Here is an 18160-nt window from a genome sequence, read left to right on the forward strand (position 1 = left end):
TTTAAAGGAGCTCTGGTGGCATAGTGCCTGAAGCATTTGATTGTTAGCCAGAAGGTTGGTGGTTCAAGCCCACCAGTCATTCCTTGGAAGAAAGATTGGGCAATCTACTTCCGTAGAGATACCACCTCAGAAATCCAAGGAGGGGTCGCTATGAGTCCAGTAGACTCAATGGCCGTGAGAAAGGACATTTACTAGTTTCAAAAAGTCTCCTACCTTCAGTCAGAAGGCTGGTAAACCTGATCAAAAGTTTCTAAAAGGCAGAGTAAGTTATCCTATAGGCAGATGGTGCTAAGGAAACAGGCTTATTGTGGGAAGGACTCTGCATCAATACTTGGCCAGCTTTCTCCTCAAGACATTTGACGCTGTATGGGGTAGGAGGCTAGGGAATTGGGCTGGGGACTTCTAATTGAGAGGGTAAAATCTCCTTAGTCTTGCAAGGCTTAAAAGGTGGATATTCACCAATTCTCAAACAAAAAGCAAGGAAGGCCATAACAGAGGAATGAGAATGAGTCAGAGGTCGATGCATATTCTAAAGCTGTAACTCAACCATGACCCAGCTCAATCCCTAAATAGATTGAGGTTAGCTGGCTTCTTACTCTGCATAACTTCTTTCTGCATAACTGAGAAAAGGGGAACCCTTGCCACTGGAAGATAAGTTTATCTTCTGCTGTTTGTGCATTTTTACTTAGATTTAAGGGAGCCCTGGTGGCATAGTGCCTAAGGCATTTGACTGCTGGAGCCTCTATCGTTAATTTACACACAATTTTCAACACACTGACAAGACATGCAAGGTGGCAAGAGACTATTATTACTAATCAAGAGAAGAAACATACAATGGGAACATAATATAGTTGATCCAAATCTTGACATTATAGACAGACTTTAAAATAATTATGATTATTATGTTACATAAAATAGAAGATAGACAAACTCAAAAATTTTACTAGAAAATCAAAATCTATTTTAAAAAGAGTTTAATTACATATACTCAGCAAAAGACATGTGCTAAAGCATTGCTCTCAAATAAAATGATGCACTGATGAAAGTCCTGTGTGGGAGCAAGGTACCTTTCTACAATGATGAAAGTGTTCTATAAAGTACGTTTTCCCATGAGGTATACACTAGCCATATGTATCAATTCAGCACTTGAAATGTGGCTGTGGTAACTCTAAAGAAACCAAAAAAAAAACCAAACTCATTGCCGTCGAGTCGATCCTGACTTATAGCGACCCCTCCTTGGGTTTCCAAGGTGGTATCTCTACAGAAGTAGATTGTCCAATGTTCTTTCCAAGGAGTGGTTGGTGGTTTGAACCTCCAGCCTTCGTTAGCAGTCATATGCCTTAGGCACTACACCAACTCCAAGGAAGTTAATTTAAATTTTATTTATTTTGATTTAAATAGTCACAAGTCTAGAGACCACTATATTGAACATTCTGTCCAGTAGAATGTCCATACCAAGATTATTCCTAATCACCTAAAAACATAAGACTTCTTAAATGACCATCTAGAATAGAAGGACTAAGTATATTGTATTCCTATAATAAAATACTATACAGCACAGAGAATAATTTATAACTGCAATATAGATGAATTTTACAAACATAGTGCTGATTAAAGGAGCTCTGGTAGCAGAGTGCCTAAGGCACTTGATTGCTAACCAGAAGGCTGGTGGTTCAAACCCACCAGCCACTCCTCGAAAGGAAGATGAGGCAATCTACTTCCGTAGTGATACTGCCTCAGAAACCCAAGGAGGGGTCACTATGAGTTGAGTCCGACTCGACGGCACATAACAACAACAACAGTGCTGATTAGAGATGACAAGTGAAAAAAGTACAGGTATGATACCATTTTTATAAAGTACCAAAACAGGCAAAATGATTAAGTTATGGTAGTGATTACTTTTGGGGAATATGCTTAGAAAGGAGCATGAGGGAACTTCTAGTGGTGGTCATAATGCAAACTTCTTCTCATCAAAGAATACAGGAGCTAACCCTGAGAAGCATGGGCTGAGAACATGGGGGTGATCCCTCCAAGGCAAATGCTGCACCCTTCACAGCTATCAATTACATTCTTCCTTAGTGTTGGTAGAAAGAAGGCAAATAGGATGATCCTAAGGTGAGGGAAGTGATAAGGAGGAAGACCCTACAGAAGAGAAGGCTGTTGTGAACAAGTGTGTGTGTAGAGGTGGAGTGATGGTGTATCCTGGGGTTTCGGGTATTGGTAGTGGGATGAGAGTTTGCCTTCCCTCATATTTCCATATGACCACATACCTACTCCATTACCATCTGATAGTAGTGCCAAGAAGTTATGTGGGAGTCTCGTCAACCATTATAAACTTCTTATTTTCATGAATGGCATGTTTATTACTAGTACCAAGATGCTGTATTAATTATCTGTCCTGTTGGCAATGAGGACCACACATTCTAAATGTTCTAGCAGTTTCTGTTGTAAATGGTACCAAGATGCTCATTCTCTCCTTTATTCTTTTTACAAGCTCTTTATTTTTTTTTATTGTGCTTTAGGTGCCAGCTCTTTAAAAGTCCTCTATGGGATCAGCAAGATACTAGTGTAGAAGTGGTCTACTGTATTAGGGTCCTGGCTCAGAGCAGAGTGGAGTATGAGGAGGAAAGACGTGTTCCACTTATACACAAGATATAAGATATAGTCAAACTGTCTACATCTATGGAGGTGATGGAGAAGCTCATTATCATCAGTCAGAACAAGGCCAAGGGCTGACTTGGAACAGATCATCAGCTGCTCATATGCACGTTTAAGTTGAAGCTGAAGAAAATTAAAACAAGTCCACAAGAGCCAAAACATGATCTTTGAGTAAATGCCATCTGAATTTAGACACCATCTGAAGATTAGATTTGATGTACTGAACACCAATGACTGAAGACCAGATGAGTTGTGAGCTGACATCAAGGACATCATATATGAAGAAAGCAAAGGGTCATTAAAAGACAGGAGAGGAAGAAAAGACCAAAATGGATGTCAGAAGAGACTCTGAAACTTGCTCTTGAATGGAGAGTGGCTAAAGTGAGTGGAAGAAATGATGATGTAAAAGGGCTGAACAGAATATTTCAAAGGGCAGCTAGAGAAGACCAAGTAAAGTATTATAATGAAATATATAAAGACTTGGAGTTAGAAAGTCAAAAGGGAAGAACATGCTTACCATTTCTCAAGCTGAAAGAACTGAAGAAAACAATCAAGCTTCAGGTTGCAATATTGAAGGATTCTAGGGGCAAAATATTGAACAATGCAGGAAGCATCAAAAGAAGATGGAAGGAATACACAGTCACTGTACCCAAAAGAATTGGTTGACATTCAGCCATTTCAGGAGGTGGCATATGATCAAGAACTAATTGTATTGAAGGAAGAAGTCCAAGCTGCACTGAAAGGATTGGTGAAAAACAAGACTCCAGGATTGATGGGATACCTACTCTTCAACAAACAGATGCAACACTGGAAGTCCTCACTTATTTATGCCAAGAAATGAGGAAAACAGCCACCTGGCCAACCGACTGGAAGAGATCCATATTTGTGCCCATTCCAAAGAAAGGTCATCCAACAGAATGCAGAAATTATTGAACAATATCATTAGTATCACATTTTGCTGAAGATAATTTAAAAAGTGTTGCAGCAGTAAATTGACAGGGAACTGTCAGAAATTCAAGCCAGATTCAGAAGAGGATATGGGACTTGGAATATTATTGCCAATGTCAGATGGATCTTGGCTGAAACAGCAAAGAATACCAGGAATGTGTTTATCTGTGTTCTATTGACAATGCAAAGACATTCAACTGTATGGATTATAACAAATTATGGATAAGATTGTGAAGAACAGGAATTCCAGAACAATTAATTGTACGTAGAACAAGTGGCAGTCTTTTGAACAGAAGAAGGGGTATTGCATGGTTTGAAATCAGGAAAAGTGTGCATCAGAGTTGTATCCATCTTTTCACTATACTTATTCAATCTGTATGTTGAGCAAAATAATCTAAGAAGTTGGACTATCTGAAGAACACAGCATCAGGATTGGAGGAAGACTCATCAACAACCTATGATATGCAGATGACACAATATTGCTTGCTTAAAGTGAAGAATACTGAAGCATTTACTGTTGTTGTTGTTATGTGCCGTCGAGTTGGCCCTGACTCCTAGCGACCCCTCCTTGGGTTTCTGAGGCAGTATCACTAAGGAAGTAGATTACCCCATCTTCCTTCTGAGGAGTGGCTGGTGGGTTTGAACCGCCAGCCTTCTGGTTAGCAGTCAAGTGCCTTAGGTACTATGCTACCAGAGCTCATGCATTTACTAAGGAAGATAAAAAACTACAGCCTTCAGTATGGATTACATCTCAACATCAAGAAAACAAAAATCATCACAATTAGACCGATAAGCAACATCATGATAAATGGAGAGAAAAGATTAATGCTGTCAAGAATTTTCATTTTACTTGGATCCACAACCAACACCCATGAAGCAGAAGTCAAGAAATCAAATGACATATTGGATTGGGCAAATCTAGTGCAAAAAACCTCTTTAAAGTGTTTAAGAGAAAAGATGTCACTTTGAAGACAAAGGTATTCCCGACTCAAGGCATGGTGTTTTCAATAGCTCTCTGATGCAAGAACTGGACAATGAATAAGGAAGACCAAAGAAGAATTGATGCCTTTGAGTTGTGTTGAACAAGAATATTGAATGTACCATGGACTGCTAAAAGAACAAAGAGAAAGTACAGCCAGAATGTTCCTTATGAATGAAAATGGTCAGACTTCATCTCTTGTGCTTTGGTCATGTCAGAAGGGACCAGTTCCTAGAGAGAGATATCATGCTTGGCAAAGTAGAGGATCAGAGAAAAAGGAGAAGACCCTCAAAGGGATGAATCGACACAGTGGCTGCAACAGTGGGCTCAATCATGGCAATGAGTGTAAAGGATGATGCAGGACTGAGGGCAGTGTTTCTGTTCTGTTGTTCATAGGGTCCGTGTGAGTTGGAACTGACTCAATGGAACTTAACAATGATATATAGAGGTCTTTCCATTCCATATCAGCACCAACCATCTGGATTGCAAAATCCTAACCCTTCATCTCTGGGAGCTTCTAAGTGTTCTGGAATTTTGAAAAGAGTATTGACCATATATTGAGAGTTGAACAAAACTGAACCAAACCTTCAAACAAGAAATCGCTCCTACTCACGGCATAGTGCCTAAGGCACTTGACTACTAACCAGAAGTTTGGCGGTTCAAACCCACCAGCCACTCCTCCGAAGGAAGGTTGGGCAATCTATTTCCTTAGTGATACTGCCTTGGAAACCCAAGGAGGGGTTGCTGTGAGTCGAGTCCAACTGGACCGCAAACAACAACACAGGTAAATAGTGTGTTTTTGTAAGTGAGAAGTACTACCACCAGGTGGCAGCAGCATAACAGGTTAAATTTTTTTATATCGGAAGGAAGAACGGGAGAGTATGAGAAAACCAATTAGATTATTTTCCTATTCAAAAGTAAACCACACTTATCTCTTTGCCCTTATAGGTAAAATGGATGTATTCATCCATATTGAAGCAAAGAGAGCTGAGCACTCCAGGCCTAGAGGAGTCAGTGCCGAGTAATAGATGAAGAGTCCGAGGTCAGACAAAGCAGACTTGAAATCTCAGCTCTGCCTTTCATGAGGGAGCTCTGGTGGTGTAGTGCCTAAGGCATTTGACTGCTAACCAGAAGGCTGGTGGTTCAAACCCACCAGCCACACCTCAGAAGGAAGATTGGGCAATCTACTTCTGTAGTGATAACTGCCTCGGAAATCCAAGGAGGGGACTATGAGTCGAATCTATTCCACAAACTCTGTGATCTTTGGGAAGTTAAATTAGCCTCACAAAATCATTGCGATGATTAAACAAAATATATACCTGATATACAATTGATGCTCCATAAATGTAAGATATTGTCATTATGAAGGTATCTGTGTAGCTCTTAAGGTTCTCCTTTAAAATTTTACTGCTATAAACCAAAACCAAAACCAGGCTCAACTGTCATCGAGTTAATTCCAACACATAGTGACCCTCATTGGGTTTCTGAGGCTGTAAATCTATATAGCATAGATTGCCCTGTCTTCCTTCCATGGAGCAGCAGCTGGTGGGTTTGGACTGCTGGCCTTCTGGTTAGCAGCCAAATACCTTATCCACTATGTCATCCAAGAAAGATTAAATCATACATAAGAAGTTAAAACTTTCCTTGGTTTGTGCTAGCTTCAAAGCTTCAGGGTAGATTGATAACAAAGTGCTAACAACTCTAGTGCCCACAACTGAACTTAGGGAATCATTTGATGAATGGCTTCTTTTACTCACTGCTTCTAACAGACTTCAATCTAAAAGGCTATAAATGTATAAATTATAGTGGGGGGGCATTCATTAAATGTCCCATTTGCTAGATTAAAAAGTTTGATGTCTCCTAACTACTTACAGGATGAAGTCATTTTTCTTAGCATGCCATATATGGTGCACCTGGTCATACCCTATAGCTATGTAGTACTGTAGTCCAGTAGTTCTATCCATGGTTTGCCAGTGTGTTATACAGGCAGTCCCCAGGTTATGGATGTCCAATTTACATACAACCCATAGTTATGAGTCAATCCCTGTAAAGTCTCTTATATTAAAAAGTTGAGGTACACACAATGATTCATAATAACAATGGGCACTACTTTGAAACATGCGTCAAAACATTATTATTATTACTATATCATGTTAAAGATGTTTAGTATCTAGAAGTGTTTCTTTAATATTTTTATTCATAGAAAGGTACATTATATACTATATACTAAGATAAACATTTGACTAACTGACATTAGATATGAACAGTGCCTAACTGTTCCAACTTGCGTACAAATTTCACTTAAAAGCATGCAGAACTTGTCTGTAATCCAGGGACTGCCTGTAATCAATCATGAGGCATGTCAGAAATGTTTTGATAGTCATAATAGTTAAAACATTGAATATACTGAATATGTACTGCTTTAATGTAGTATTGTAGACTCAAGATCATTCCTTTTATAACATTACAGTCCTTCCATTTCATATAGTTTCTAGAGAAGTGAAATTTTTTTAGAGTCACAATTAATGTGGAAGGAATAATGCCACCCAGGGGAGGTCCTATGAATCTGTTTAGGGCTGGTGGGGAGCCATTGTTTTCCTGGCCATGCTGGTCACAATGTTCTTTGAACTCATCACAGATCTTCACTCCTTTATGCCATTGCTCCAGCTTTTCTTCTGCTTCCAATAGCTTTTCTACCTCTTTTACTCCCTTATCTAGCACTCTACAATCTCCTTACTCAAATACCACTTCCTTTGTGAAGCCATTCAGAACTATCACCCACTCTCTGCTTGTTTTATGAATACTTTTATTATCACCCTCATTCATTCAACAAATATTTGAATGTCTAGAATGATCACATTGCCTCAAAATTTGATTTATATCAGTTACTCAAGCAAGAATGCAGGCCTTTCCACACAGGAACCATTTCTTAATTATCTTTGCATTTCCGGAGCTTGGTATAGCAGTGAGCATAGTGTTGGCATTCAATAAATGGCTGATTCATGAATGGAAAAATAATAAAAGAATAAAGAGCAAAGAATGTAATGGACCTTCAAATCATCTATGGAAGGTTACAGATGACACAGAGCAGAATAAGAAGGTGGAGAAGGAGAGGAAGAAGTGAAGAATAGACTGTAAATGTCAGAAAAGCTCATGTCCTCTGGAGCCAAAGAGCAAATTGTTCTATTGTCCTGGTAGAAATCGCCAGCACCCATTTCTCAGTAGACACAGGCCACCAGGATACTTTATCCACAGAGTATTTTACATTTGTTATCAAATCCTAATCTTTAGATTCCATCAGGAAAGCCATTATTTTCCTTTTAAGTTGCCTACAGAGTGGTTATTAAAGTCCTTAATGCCTGCCAAAGGGAAAGACAAATAAAATCCTTGTATCCTGGAGGGGCACAAGCTGGTACGAAGGTAGGAAAGCCCATGTGCCCGGAGGCCAGAAGTGCAAAGAGACCAGGGTATAAGAAAGACCCAATCTCCCTCTACGTGCCCCAGCCCCTGGCTTTACCACAGTGTCCTGTGTGCTAGTGGGCAGCTGAAAATCACCACCATGAGGATCCTGGTCTTGGTCTTGGTTTGTCTACACCTCTCAGAGGGTTTGGAAAGGTATGTACTGGGATTCAGCTTCATGGTGGATGGTTCCCATAAGATAGGGAAGACCAAATTCTTCTCAGACTTCCTGGAGAGGCAGTCAGGGTGTCTCTCAATACCAAGAACTGAGCACTTACCGTGGCCCAAGACTTGAAATGGATGGATGGTGTGTATAATTGTGTTTGTGTGCATGTGTGTTCATGTATGTGAGTATATGTGTGTGTGTGTATGTGAATATGCGAAGTTGTGTGGGTGTTTTCTTTTCCAAGAAGGAAGGATACATAACCCCTGTCCCAGAGTTATAGGAGGGGCTTGGCAGAACCAGAGATTTATTCTTGGGAAACAATATATAAACAGAAAAATAAAATTATGTGAGTTTTTATATACTTATGCTTGGAATGCTGGCATGGGTACCGTGGTCAGAGCTGTCTAGAATCTGAGAAAATTTCCTGAAAGAAGGCTCTCCAGGAGCAGAGTACTGAAGACTACTAAAGACTCTAGGTCAGATCACTGAAGGGATTGTTTTAATGGAGCAAGGTGAAGCTTATCCCTTTCCTTTACTTTATTCTCTGCAGAGTCATTCTGAAGAAAGGCAAATCTATTCGTCAGGTGATGGAGGAGCGTGGTGTGCTGGAGGAATTCCTAAAGAGCCACCCGAAGGTTGATCCAGCTACCAAGTATCAATTCAGCAGTGAGGCTGTTGCTTATGAGCCCATCACCAACTACCTGGATGTGAGTACGGGGGTGGCTGTTCATAACCCTTGGCTAATAACCATTCTTAGACACATGGTTTTACCTCTCATTAGCTGTGATTTTGAACTAGTTACTAAACCTCTCAAAATCTCACTTTCCTATTGAATAATAGAGTTGTGAGTTGGTACCATCTAATAGTATAGTTGTCCCCTTTCCTTCGCCCTTCTCTCATTGCTGGCACATCCTTCTAAAGTCCATTCATATGGTTAAGAGGTTAGTAGAGGGAATGTTTGAGTCATTTGAGGGATCCAAAGGAAATCCTAGCAAAAAGCTACAAAGGGAAAGAAGCAACATGAATGTGAGGCTGCCAGGACATGCAACAAAATCTCCAGTGACTGCAGACACTGTGCTCTCCTCTTTTCAGAAAAGTACACTGGTTCCCTACTGGTCACAAGAGCAAATGTTTGAATATTCTCAAGTCTATGATGTCTGATTAGGGTATCTTGACACTCTGGTGTGCTATGGACTTGTCCTTAGTGAGATGATATGTGGTATGTCAAGCTGGAAGACACCTTAGAGAACTCCTGTTTCAGTTCTCACATTTTTTTTAAACTATCACCTTATGGTTATTTATTTCCAAAACTTTTAAATCACTCCAAACAGAAATGATGTGCCCATTAAGCAGTAACTCCCCGTTACCCTTAATCCCCTTAATCCTCAGTAACTTTTAATCTACTTTTTGTCTCTATGCATTTGCCTATTCAAGACATTTCATGTAAGTGGAATCATACTGTATTTGTCCCTTTGTCTCAGTCTTATTCCATTTAGCATGTTTTCAATGTTCATCCATGTTGTAGCATGTATCAGAACTTCATTTCTCTTCATGGCTGAAAAATATACCGTGTTTTGTTTATCCATTCATCTCTTGAGGGACACTTGGGTTGTTTTCACTTTTTGGCTATTGTGACTAATGCTACAGTGAAAATTCATGTGCAAGTACCTGTTTTAGTCGCTCTTTCAATTCTTTTGTGTAGTGGAATTTCTGGGTTATATGGTATCCCACATTTTATAGGTGAAGGAAGTCAGGTAAGTGAAATGAGTGCCCAAGTTCACTGAGAAGATAAACTATCTCCTAATGAAATGCTCTTCTTGCTCTCTGTCTGCCTTTCACCCCAAATCTTCTTAGTTTATACCCTTTGCTGACATGTGACCAGGAAGTAGGAAAAGGGTAGTAAAAATACCTAACACTGGAAGAGGTGTGTGTGTGTGTGTGTAAGAGCGAGAGGGAGAGAAGAGGAGAAAGATGAGGAGGGTAGGTGGACACTGGGAAAGGGGGAAAGTGATTACTTCTCCATCTCAGGGTGTTCCTGCATATCCTGGACAATCGACGGAGGATCACCTTGTTGAAAAGTAGAAAAAATACTTGGAGGAGGATACTGTCTTGCCAGATTAAGTCTCAGATGGTCAAAGGACTAGACTTGCTGTTAGGGACTAAAAGGTGGAATATCAAGGGAAGCTGTCTCCAGATGGGAAGGAGAACTTGTGGGAGAAGCCTCTTATTCTCTAGGGAGATGATTTGGACAAAGTGTGCTACTTCTTCCTTATCTTTAGGAGAAGGCTGAGAGCTGAATGAAGTTAACAAATCTTTCTTTGCAGTCATTCTACTTTGGGGAGATCAGCATTGGGACACCACCCCAAAATTTCCTGGTTCTCTTTGACACTGGCTCCTCCAATCTATGGGTGCCCTCCACTTACTGCCAGAGCCAAGCCTGCTGTGAGTACTCCACCATTACCATTCACCCCATTTCTAGAAACAGAAGAGGATCAAGGAAGGGAGTGAATTAAGAAGTAGCAAAGTCAGTTTAGAATCCCAAGTCAAGAGCTCTTTGCACGTGTCTATGATCTCATTCTACTCATATTAAAAACATATAGACATCCTGCTCTAGTCTAGCAAGCATTTCAGCAGAAGTTGCTGATTGTTCTGACGAGAGGCTGCAGAGATACACTAGGCTTCCATTCCTTTCCACATTTCTCCTTCCCCTCAGCTCTTCTGTAGCCCAGAATTCTTGGCACCTTTAAATCAATCCTTCCATCAGATCATGGTGGGTTGGAAGAAACCAATACAATATTTATCATCCAAGATGACAGAAATTTGGGGGATCAACACAGTTGGTCTATGGTACAAAGGATCTGAGCCTGGTGCCCTATCTCGGCCTTGGCCTGAAGATCTCTGGACATTGAAGATAAGTTGTCTCCAAGTGTTTGTGGAAAGCAGTTAATGACACTGATATTCCATTCTGTCTCTTGATAGCCAATCACAACAGGTTCAACCCCAGCCTGTCCTCCACCTTCAGGAACAATGGGCAAACCTATACATTGTCCTATGGGAGTGGCAGCCTGAGTGTGGTCCTGGGATATGACACCGTGACTGTGAGTGAAGTTCTCTTAGCCTCCAAGAATTTATGGTTTTGGTCCCATTTCCTACAGTCTTAAGCTATCAGAGAAATGCATGCTTACTAATTAGATACAACCTTCATAGAAACTGAGAGTTGGAAAGGACTTCAAAGGCAATCTAATTCAATTTCTCAAGTCAGGAATTGCTTCCATAGCAGTCCTGATAGGTGGCCTTATAACTGTAGGACACTCTTTAGGTTGTGCAAAATTTATCTTCCATTGACTTTGGTCCTTGATCTTAACTCTGCCTTCTAGAACCACACAGAATAAATCTGCCTCCTCTTCTGCACAGTAACACTTGAATATTTGAAGATGTGTCCTTTCTCTCTTCTCTTATTTCTATAAGTCAAACACTCACTTCCTCTAATCATTCCTCCACGGATGCTGGCACATCCATGGAACATGGATTGTTCAGTGTAAAATCAGTCACTATCCTTTCACTGTCCTTGGAGGTGGAAACTGGAAGTCCAGAAAACAGCTGTCTTTCCCTCCTCGACACTCACACTTTTTCCCCTGACATACACATGGTTAGGTGAAATTGTTGCTCTTTCACCTATACTCTGACCCTCATAGTTGAGCTCTTCATGAAAGAAGCCAACTTTCTCTTCCTAAGAGAGGTTCTAGATTCTACATCCTCGGCACCAAAGCCTGGGAAGGATTTATCCACCTAAATTGTAAGCTCCTCTGTCTGCTCACCCCAGGTTCAGAACATTGTCGTCAATAACCAGGAGTTTGGCTTGAGTGAAAATGAACCCAGCAACCCCTTCTACTATTCAAACTTTGATGGGATCCTGGGCATGGCCTACCCAAACATGGCAGTGGGGAATGCCCCGACAGTCATGCAGGGGATGCTGCAGCAGGGCCAGCTCACCCAACCCATCTTCAGCTTCTATTTCTCTCGGTAAGAACCTGTCATCCCACCTCTGTCTTGGCTTTGGATCCCCCATGGAGCCCACTCAAGATCAGACATTGTCCATGTTATAAAGCTTCCTGACACAGTGATTATAACTTGCTATATACAATTCCTTGAGCTCTGGTGGCATAGTACCTAAGGCATTTGACTACTAACCACAAGGCTGGTGTTTCAACCCACCAGCCACTCCTCAGAAGGAAGACTGGGCAATCTTCTTCCATAGAGACACCTCCTCGGAAACCCAAGGAGGAGTCACTATGAATCAGATTCGACTCGACAGTAGTGAGTTTGGTGTGTTTTTTTGTTTGTCTGTTTATATATAGTTCAATAATTTCTAAAATCTGCTAGTAATTTAATTTGGTGAGGGGAGGTTTACTTTAAATGCACTGTTGTTGTTGTTGTGCTGTTGTGTGCCATCGAGTCGGACCCGACTCATAGTGACCCCTCCTTGGGTTTCTGAGGCAGTATCACTACGGAAGTAGATTGCCCAACCTTACTTCTGAGGAGTGGCTGATGAATTTGAACCACCAGCCTTCTATTTAGAAGTCAAGTGCCTTAGGCATTGCACTGTAGGAATTTTTAATTATGTTGAGCCAAAAGCCATATGATGATTCTTTTCTTAAAAATGAGCAGTATTCCCTCAATATTTATTTTCATAAATCTGGAGATCAATGTATTAGATTTGCCTAACTGAAGCTTTATTGAACCAGCCACATGAGCATTTACTAATAAAGAGAAAAATAATGAAGTCATAATTATAATAATGCCTCCAACTTTTTACAGTGTTCTTGTATCTATCGATTGCTTCAACTGACATCTCAAAAACACTATTATTAATCTCCCTTTACAAGTAAGGAAATGAGGCCTCAAATAGGTTGCCAATATTACCCAAATCACCCATTGGTAGATGTGGAGCCAAGACTCAAACTCAAACACCTTGATCACAAATATGATGCTTTTCTTACTGCTCCTGCCCTTGAATTCTTGTGGCAAGCTTTATTCCATGCTCCACATTTCATAAATATATGACCATCAGAGTACCCTAAAGTCCAAACCTCTTTCTTCTAGGATTGGCAAATCCAGGTTAGTGAACACAGGGAGCCTAGCTCCTTTTAACATTGTCTAGTTCCCAACTTGGCCATGGTAGGAGCATTCTGGTCATTGCACACTTGGGACATATCTGTCAGGTTCCATTTCAGGGGATCTCAGAGATGTTTCTGCTCCTTCTCACTTCATCTCAGGGAGCATTTCTCTGGGATGCTTTTATAGTTTTTTTTAGGTGCTTACTTTCCAACTCCATCTTCTCCTGTATGGACATAATCAGTGCTTGCAATTGTCTAATCCTTAACTGTTACTCTTTGAAGTCTCCTCTCCCTTGCAGCTCTGAGCCAGGGGACTCCCCCATTCTGCTGGTCTCTAAGCCTGAGGGAGGGAAGGAAGGAGAGAGGAGAGAGGAACTGCCTGTCCCATTTGTATTGTGGGAACTCATGCTCTTCTACATTTCTCTCCAGCCAACCAACCTATCAGTATGGTGGGGAGCTCATCCTGGGAGGTGTGGACACCCAACTTTATTCCGGTCAGATCATCTGGACTCCTGTCACCCGGGAACTGTACTGGCAGATTGGCATCCAAGAGTAAGTAGAGAGGACAGTGCCTATGGATGGTGGACATTCCTAGTGTGCTTCTCCAGTGTAACAATGTGACAATGTTTCCCACTCCTGTCATGGGTGGCACCCTACTTCCACATTGCACAATTTTCTTTAAGAATCATCTGAACCCTTCATGTTGAGATGGGCCTGGAGCCCTTCTGACATCTGGCTCTTGTATGAACTTTTTGAATTGGTCACCTGAGCCTTGCCATGCTGGTAGATTGGTCATTCTTGGTCAGTCCTTGTCTTTATTCCTGGAAGTTTTATCATCACCCACGTTGAGTAACTGAAGCATCATCTTTACTACTTCTATCATTAGTAAGAGTAATAGCTGACATTGATGTTTTCTGTGTGTCAGGAACTATGCTAAATATATTATAAATATTATTGCATACAATTTCCAGAACACTACGAGGAGGCCAGGAGTATATTTCATTCTATAGATAGAAACAAAGTCACACATTTCTTAAGGTCAGGATTTGAGCACAAGCTATCATTTCCAAAGTTATGATCATGACCACTACCAATAATAACAATGGCACAGAAACATTACATGGGCAGATGTATAATATTGGTGGCCTGGCTTGTTGTTAGCACTGTTGGGTCAGAGGGAGAAGGGGTGGACATGGCTTAGGTTTGTGGCAGAGGCACCTGAGCCTCTTTGTCTTGGTCTCCCCCTCAGGTTTGCCATTGGTAACCAGGCCACAGGCTTGTGCTCCCAGGGCTGCCAGGCCATTGTGGATACTGGGACCTTCCTGCTGGCTGTTCCTGAGCAGTATATGGGCTCCTTCCTGCAGGCAACAGGCGCCCAGCAGGCCCAGAATGGTGATGTGAGTAACCAGAAGCCACGGTTTCTCTGCACAGCCAGGCAGCCTCAACACAGGAGCCTGGGTGCAATGGGTACACAAGGGGGAGAAAGGAGGGTTGGGTGAGCACCAGAGCCCCTGGAAGGACAGATCAAGTGGAGACGCAATACGGCATTTCAAGCCATGAATCCTCAGGGCAAGGGGAGGAGTATTCCACTCTATCCAGTCTGTGACTATGGGTCAATTGTTGTCAGGAGGTGCTGCTAATTCATCACAGTTCCTAGGAGCATATTGTGACTTTGGCTACTGTCATTTGATTGCACTGAAATTTTAGAGTCAGGGGCATTCTACTTGGGTTTCTTTCTTCCCTAGAAACTTCTTTGGGTTTTCCTCTGAGTAGCTTTGGTGGCCTAGTGCCTAAGGCATATGACTGCTAACCACAAAGCTGATGGTTCAAACCAGCCAGTCCTCGGAAGGAAGACTGGGCAATCTACTTATGTAGAGATACTGCCTCAGAAACCCAAGCGAAATCAACTTGATGGCAGTGAGTTTGGTTTGTTTAGTTTTGCCTCTTCTATACAGACATGTTCTACCTTGTACACATAGCTGTACTTTGGTTCTTTCTGCACACTAAGTCTTGGTTCTTCAGTGTGTGTGTGTGTGTGTGTGTGTGTTGAGTTCACTGACATGTGCACACAAATGTGGATATGAGTGCTCACAAGACTGTTTTTAAGGTGTGAGCATGTTTCTGTCTTTCCTCTGTTGATTGCACTTTCTGAGACTAGAGACAATGTTTTAGGGTAAGCCTGACTTACTATGGTCATACCAACACAACCAAAATCTAAGAGCTGAGACATATTTGAGGAGGTGTGTTTGAGGAGAGGGCTCAAGAAAGCAAGAGGTCCTGCTCAGTGTTGTCTCTGGAAGCAGGTCAAGCCCATCATATCCTGAAGCAGCCTGTGCTGGAGGGTTAAGGGGAGGGTCTCACAGAGGACTCAGGGAAAAAGGGGAATTGAGCTCTTATCTGAGCTCCTAGTCCCTGGGCTCCTCAGCTTTACCTCTTCCCTCTCAGTTCGTGGTCAACTGCAACTACATACAGAGCATGCCCACCATCACCTTCGTCATCAGTGGGGCCCAGTTCCCTCTGCCTCCTTCTGCCTATGTCTTCAATGTAAGTATTCACCCTCAGGCTCTCTGCACCCTTTGATGAGGTGGGCCCAAACTGCTGTCCCACGTCCCAGCTCACATCTGAGCTATGGGGAATCACCAGGGGCCAGGCTGAGGGTGGGTAAGAATATAGAGAACGCCCCATGAGTGCCATGGTAATACACAGTGGGGAAGTTCCTGTGGCAAAAGTCCTCTACAGTGCAACTGGTTATATCCTCCTGTCCTTTGTCTTTTTAGAACAATGGCTACTGCACACTTGGGATTGAGGCCACTTACCTGCCCTCCCCCACTGGGCAGCCCTTGTGGATTCTGGGAGATGTCTTCCTCAAGGAATATTACTCTGTCTATGACATGGCCAACAACAGGGTGGGCTTTGCCCTCTCTGCATAGACTAGCCACAGACATCTGTCTCCACCCTTCTCCACAGGGCTCTGGGATTGCCCTAATGTTTCTGTGGACTGCCAGCAGTGTTTTTAATGATCCTGACCCCTTCTCTTCATGGGATTCTTACTTTCTGCAACAAATAAAGCAGAATACTTCAAATATCTTTGGTGTTCCTTCTACAATGACTTTTCTCTTGTTCTGCTTTTAGTAGTCAATTCTAAATTAAAACATATATCAGCTGCAGTTGAGTCAACCCCTAGTCATGGTGACCCCATGTGTGTCAGAGTAGAACTGTGCTCCAAAGATTTTTCAGTTGCTGATTTTCCAGAAGTAAGTTGCTAGGCTTGTCTTCCAAGGCAACTCTGGGTAGGTTTGAACCTCCAAACTTTTGGTTAGCATCTGAGCATGTTATCTGTTTGCACCACTCAAGGACTCCAAATTAAAACTTAGAAACAGCTATTTTAGGGAATTTGTTAGTTGATCAATAAGAGACCTCTGAGTATGGAGCTGCAGCATAAGCATTAGGGACACAGTAGTATCTATATGAGGAGGTCTGGTTGGAGGTTATCACCTCTCTCAGCATTCTCCTCCTCATTAGTTTTTCTCTCCATCCTTAGGAGCTCTGGTGGCACAGGGCCTAAGGCATTTGACTGCTAACCAGAAGGCTTGTCGTTCAAATTCACCAGCCACTTCTCTGAAGGAAGATTGGGCAGTCTACTTCCATAGTGATACTGCCTCCGAAACCAGGATCGCTCTATCCTTAGAAAATAACATGAATCAGAGCAATTACTGAATTACTGACTCAAGAATGTTAGAAGAGGGGGGAAAAAAAGATCTTAGTATTTCAAGTAGGTGACCTGAGGGCCACCTTACCAGAAAACATTTTTTTGGAAAGAAACAGCATAATTTTAATGAATTTGACTGCTGTTGGGCATTTTCACAGTCCCTATTGCTCCCTACTGGTATCATTAGCTGCTTCATATATTCACTTTACCTGCTTCTTGGGTCTGAAAGCATTTGAGTTTAAAATTTCAATTTTATTTTATAGTGGAAAGAATTGAACCATGGAGGGATGTTTATGCAGTTAGTGTCAAAATCAGAACCAGAATCAATGTGATAAATATTTTTTGAGAGTCTAGGATGTGCAAGCCTTTTGGATGTGTAAATACAAATGAGACATGACTTTAGCCTCCAAGGAATTTTAAATCAAATAGAATATCTTGGTTTTAGTGTATTACTTGTTTGAAGTAAGTCCAGCTGAATTTGCATTACATGGTTAATTGCCAGCAATCATTTAAAGCAGGCTTCCTCCAAGGCAGAAATGCTGCGTCCAAGGAATTAAAAACTGACATTGCCCTAGGATAGCAAACCTATTTTAATAATGGAAATATAACATCAATTCAAATATAGTTAGAAGGATGTATGTGGAAAAAAAAGATATAAATTATTTTTAGTTCAGGTGTGTGCGTGTCTGGTTGAGAAGTGAAAGTGGGTGTATAATTTTCATGTTATCTCTTGTGTGGCCCCTCTACATAATGGAGTCAATCTTATCGAATAGAATAGTGTCTACATTGGGCCATTTCCTTTTATTTTTTAGTGTTTTGTTTCTCTTATGGGAGAAATTGATTTTTGTTTTTGGCTGCAGGCCAGCCATTTCACCTTCATACTCATCTCCTGCCCTGTCCACCACTGTGACTACCTCAGTACCACCTTTATTCATGCTCTGGCCTTTGGCCTCAAGTGTTTAGAGCAAAGATCTTAAGATAGAGATACAATTTCTGGAAAGTTTTCAATATGGTTACCAAAATTATATCCTACTACCAAATCTCAGGGAGCTCTGGTGACCTAAGTAGTGCCTAAGGCATTTGACTGCTAACCAGAAGGCTGGTGGTTCAAATCCACCAGCCAC

The 18160-nt window shown here is 41.6% G+C and overlaps 1 protein-coding gene across 1 annotated transcript; it reads left to right on the forward strand.

Moving 5' to 3' along the window:
• Nucleotides 1-8144: 8144 nt before the first annotated feature.
• On the forward strand, nucleotides 8145-16257 carry PGB (pepsinogen B). The gene is made up of 9 exons (XM_007949288.1): nucleotides 8145-8200; nucleotides 8761-8917; nucleotides 10535-10652; nucleotides 11190-11308; nucleotides 12034-12233; nucleotides 13757-13879; nucleotides 14577-14724; nucleotides 15773-15871; nucleotides 16105-16257. The coding sequence occupies exons 1-9, from the start codon at nucleotides 8145-8147 to the stop codon at nucleotides 16255-16257; spliced, it is 1173 nt and encodes a 390-aa protein (XP_007947479.1).
• The last annotated feature ends 1903 nt before the right edge of the window (nucleotides 16258-18160 follow it).

Source organism: Orycteropus afer, unplaced genomic scaffold (assembly GCF_000298275.1).
Source record: "Orycteropus afer afer isolate SDZICR_OR568_19922 unplaced genomic scaffold, OryAfe1.0 scaffold00010, whole genome shotgun sequence".
Classification (NCBI taxonomy): Eukaryota; Metazoa; Chordata; class Mammalia; order Tubulidentata; family Orycteropodidae; genus Orycteropus; species Orycteropus afer.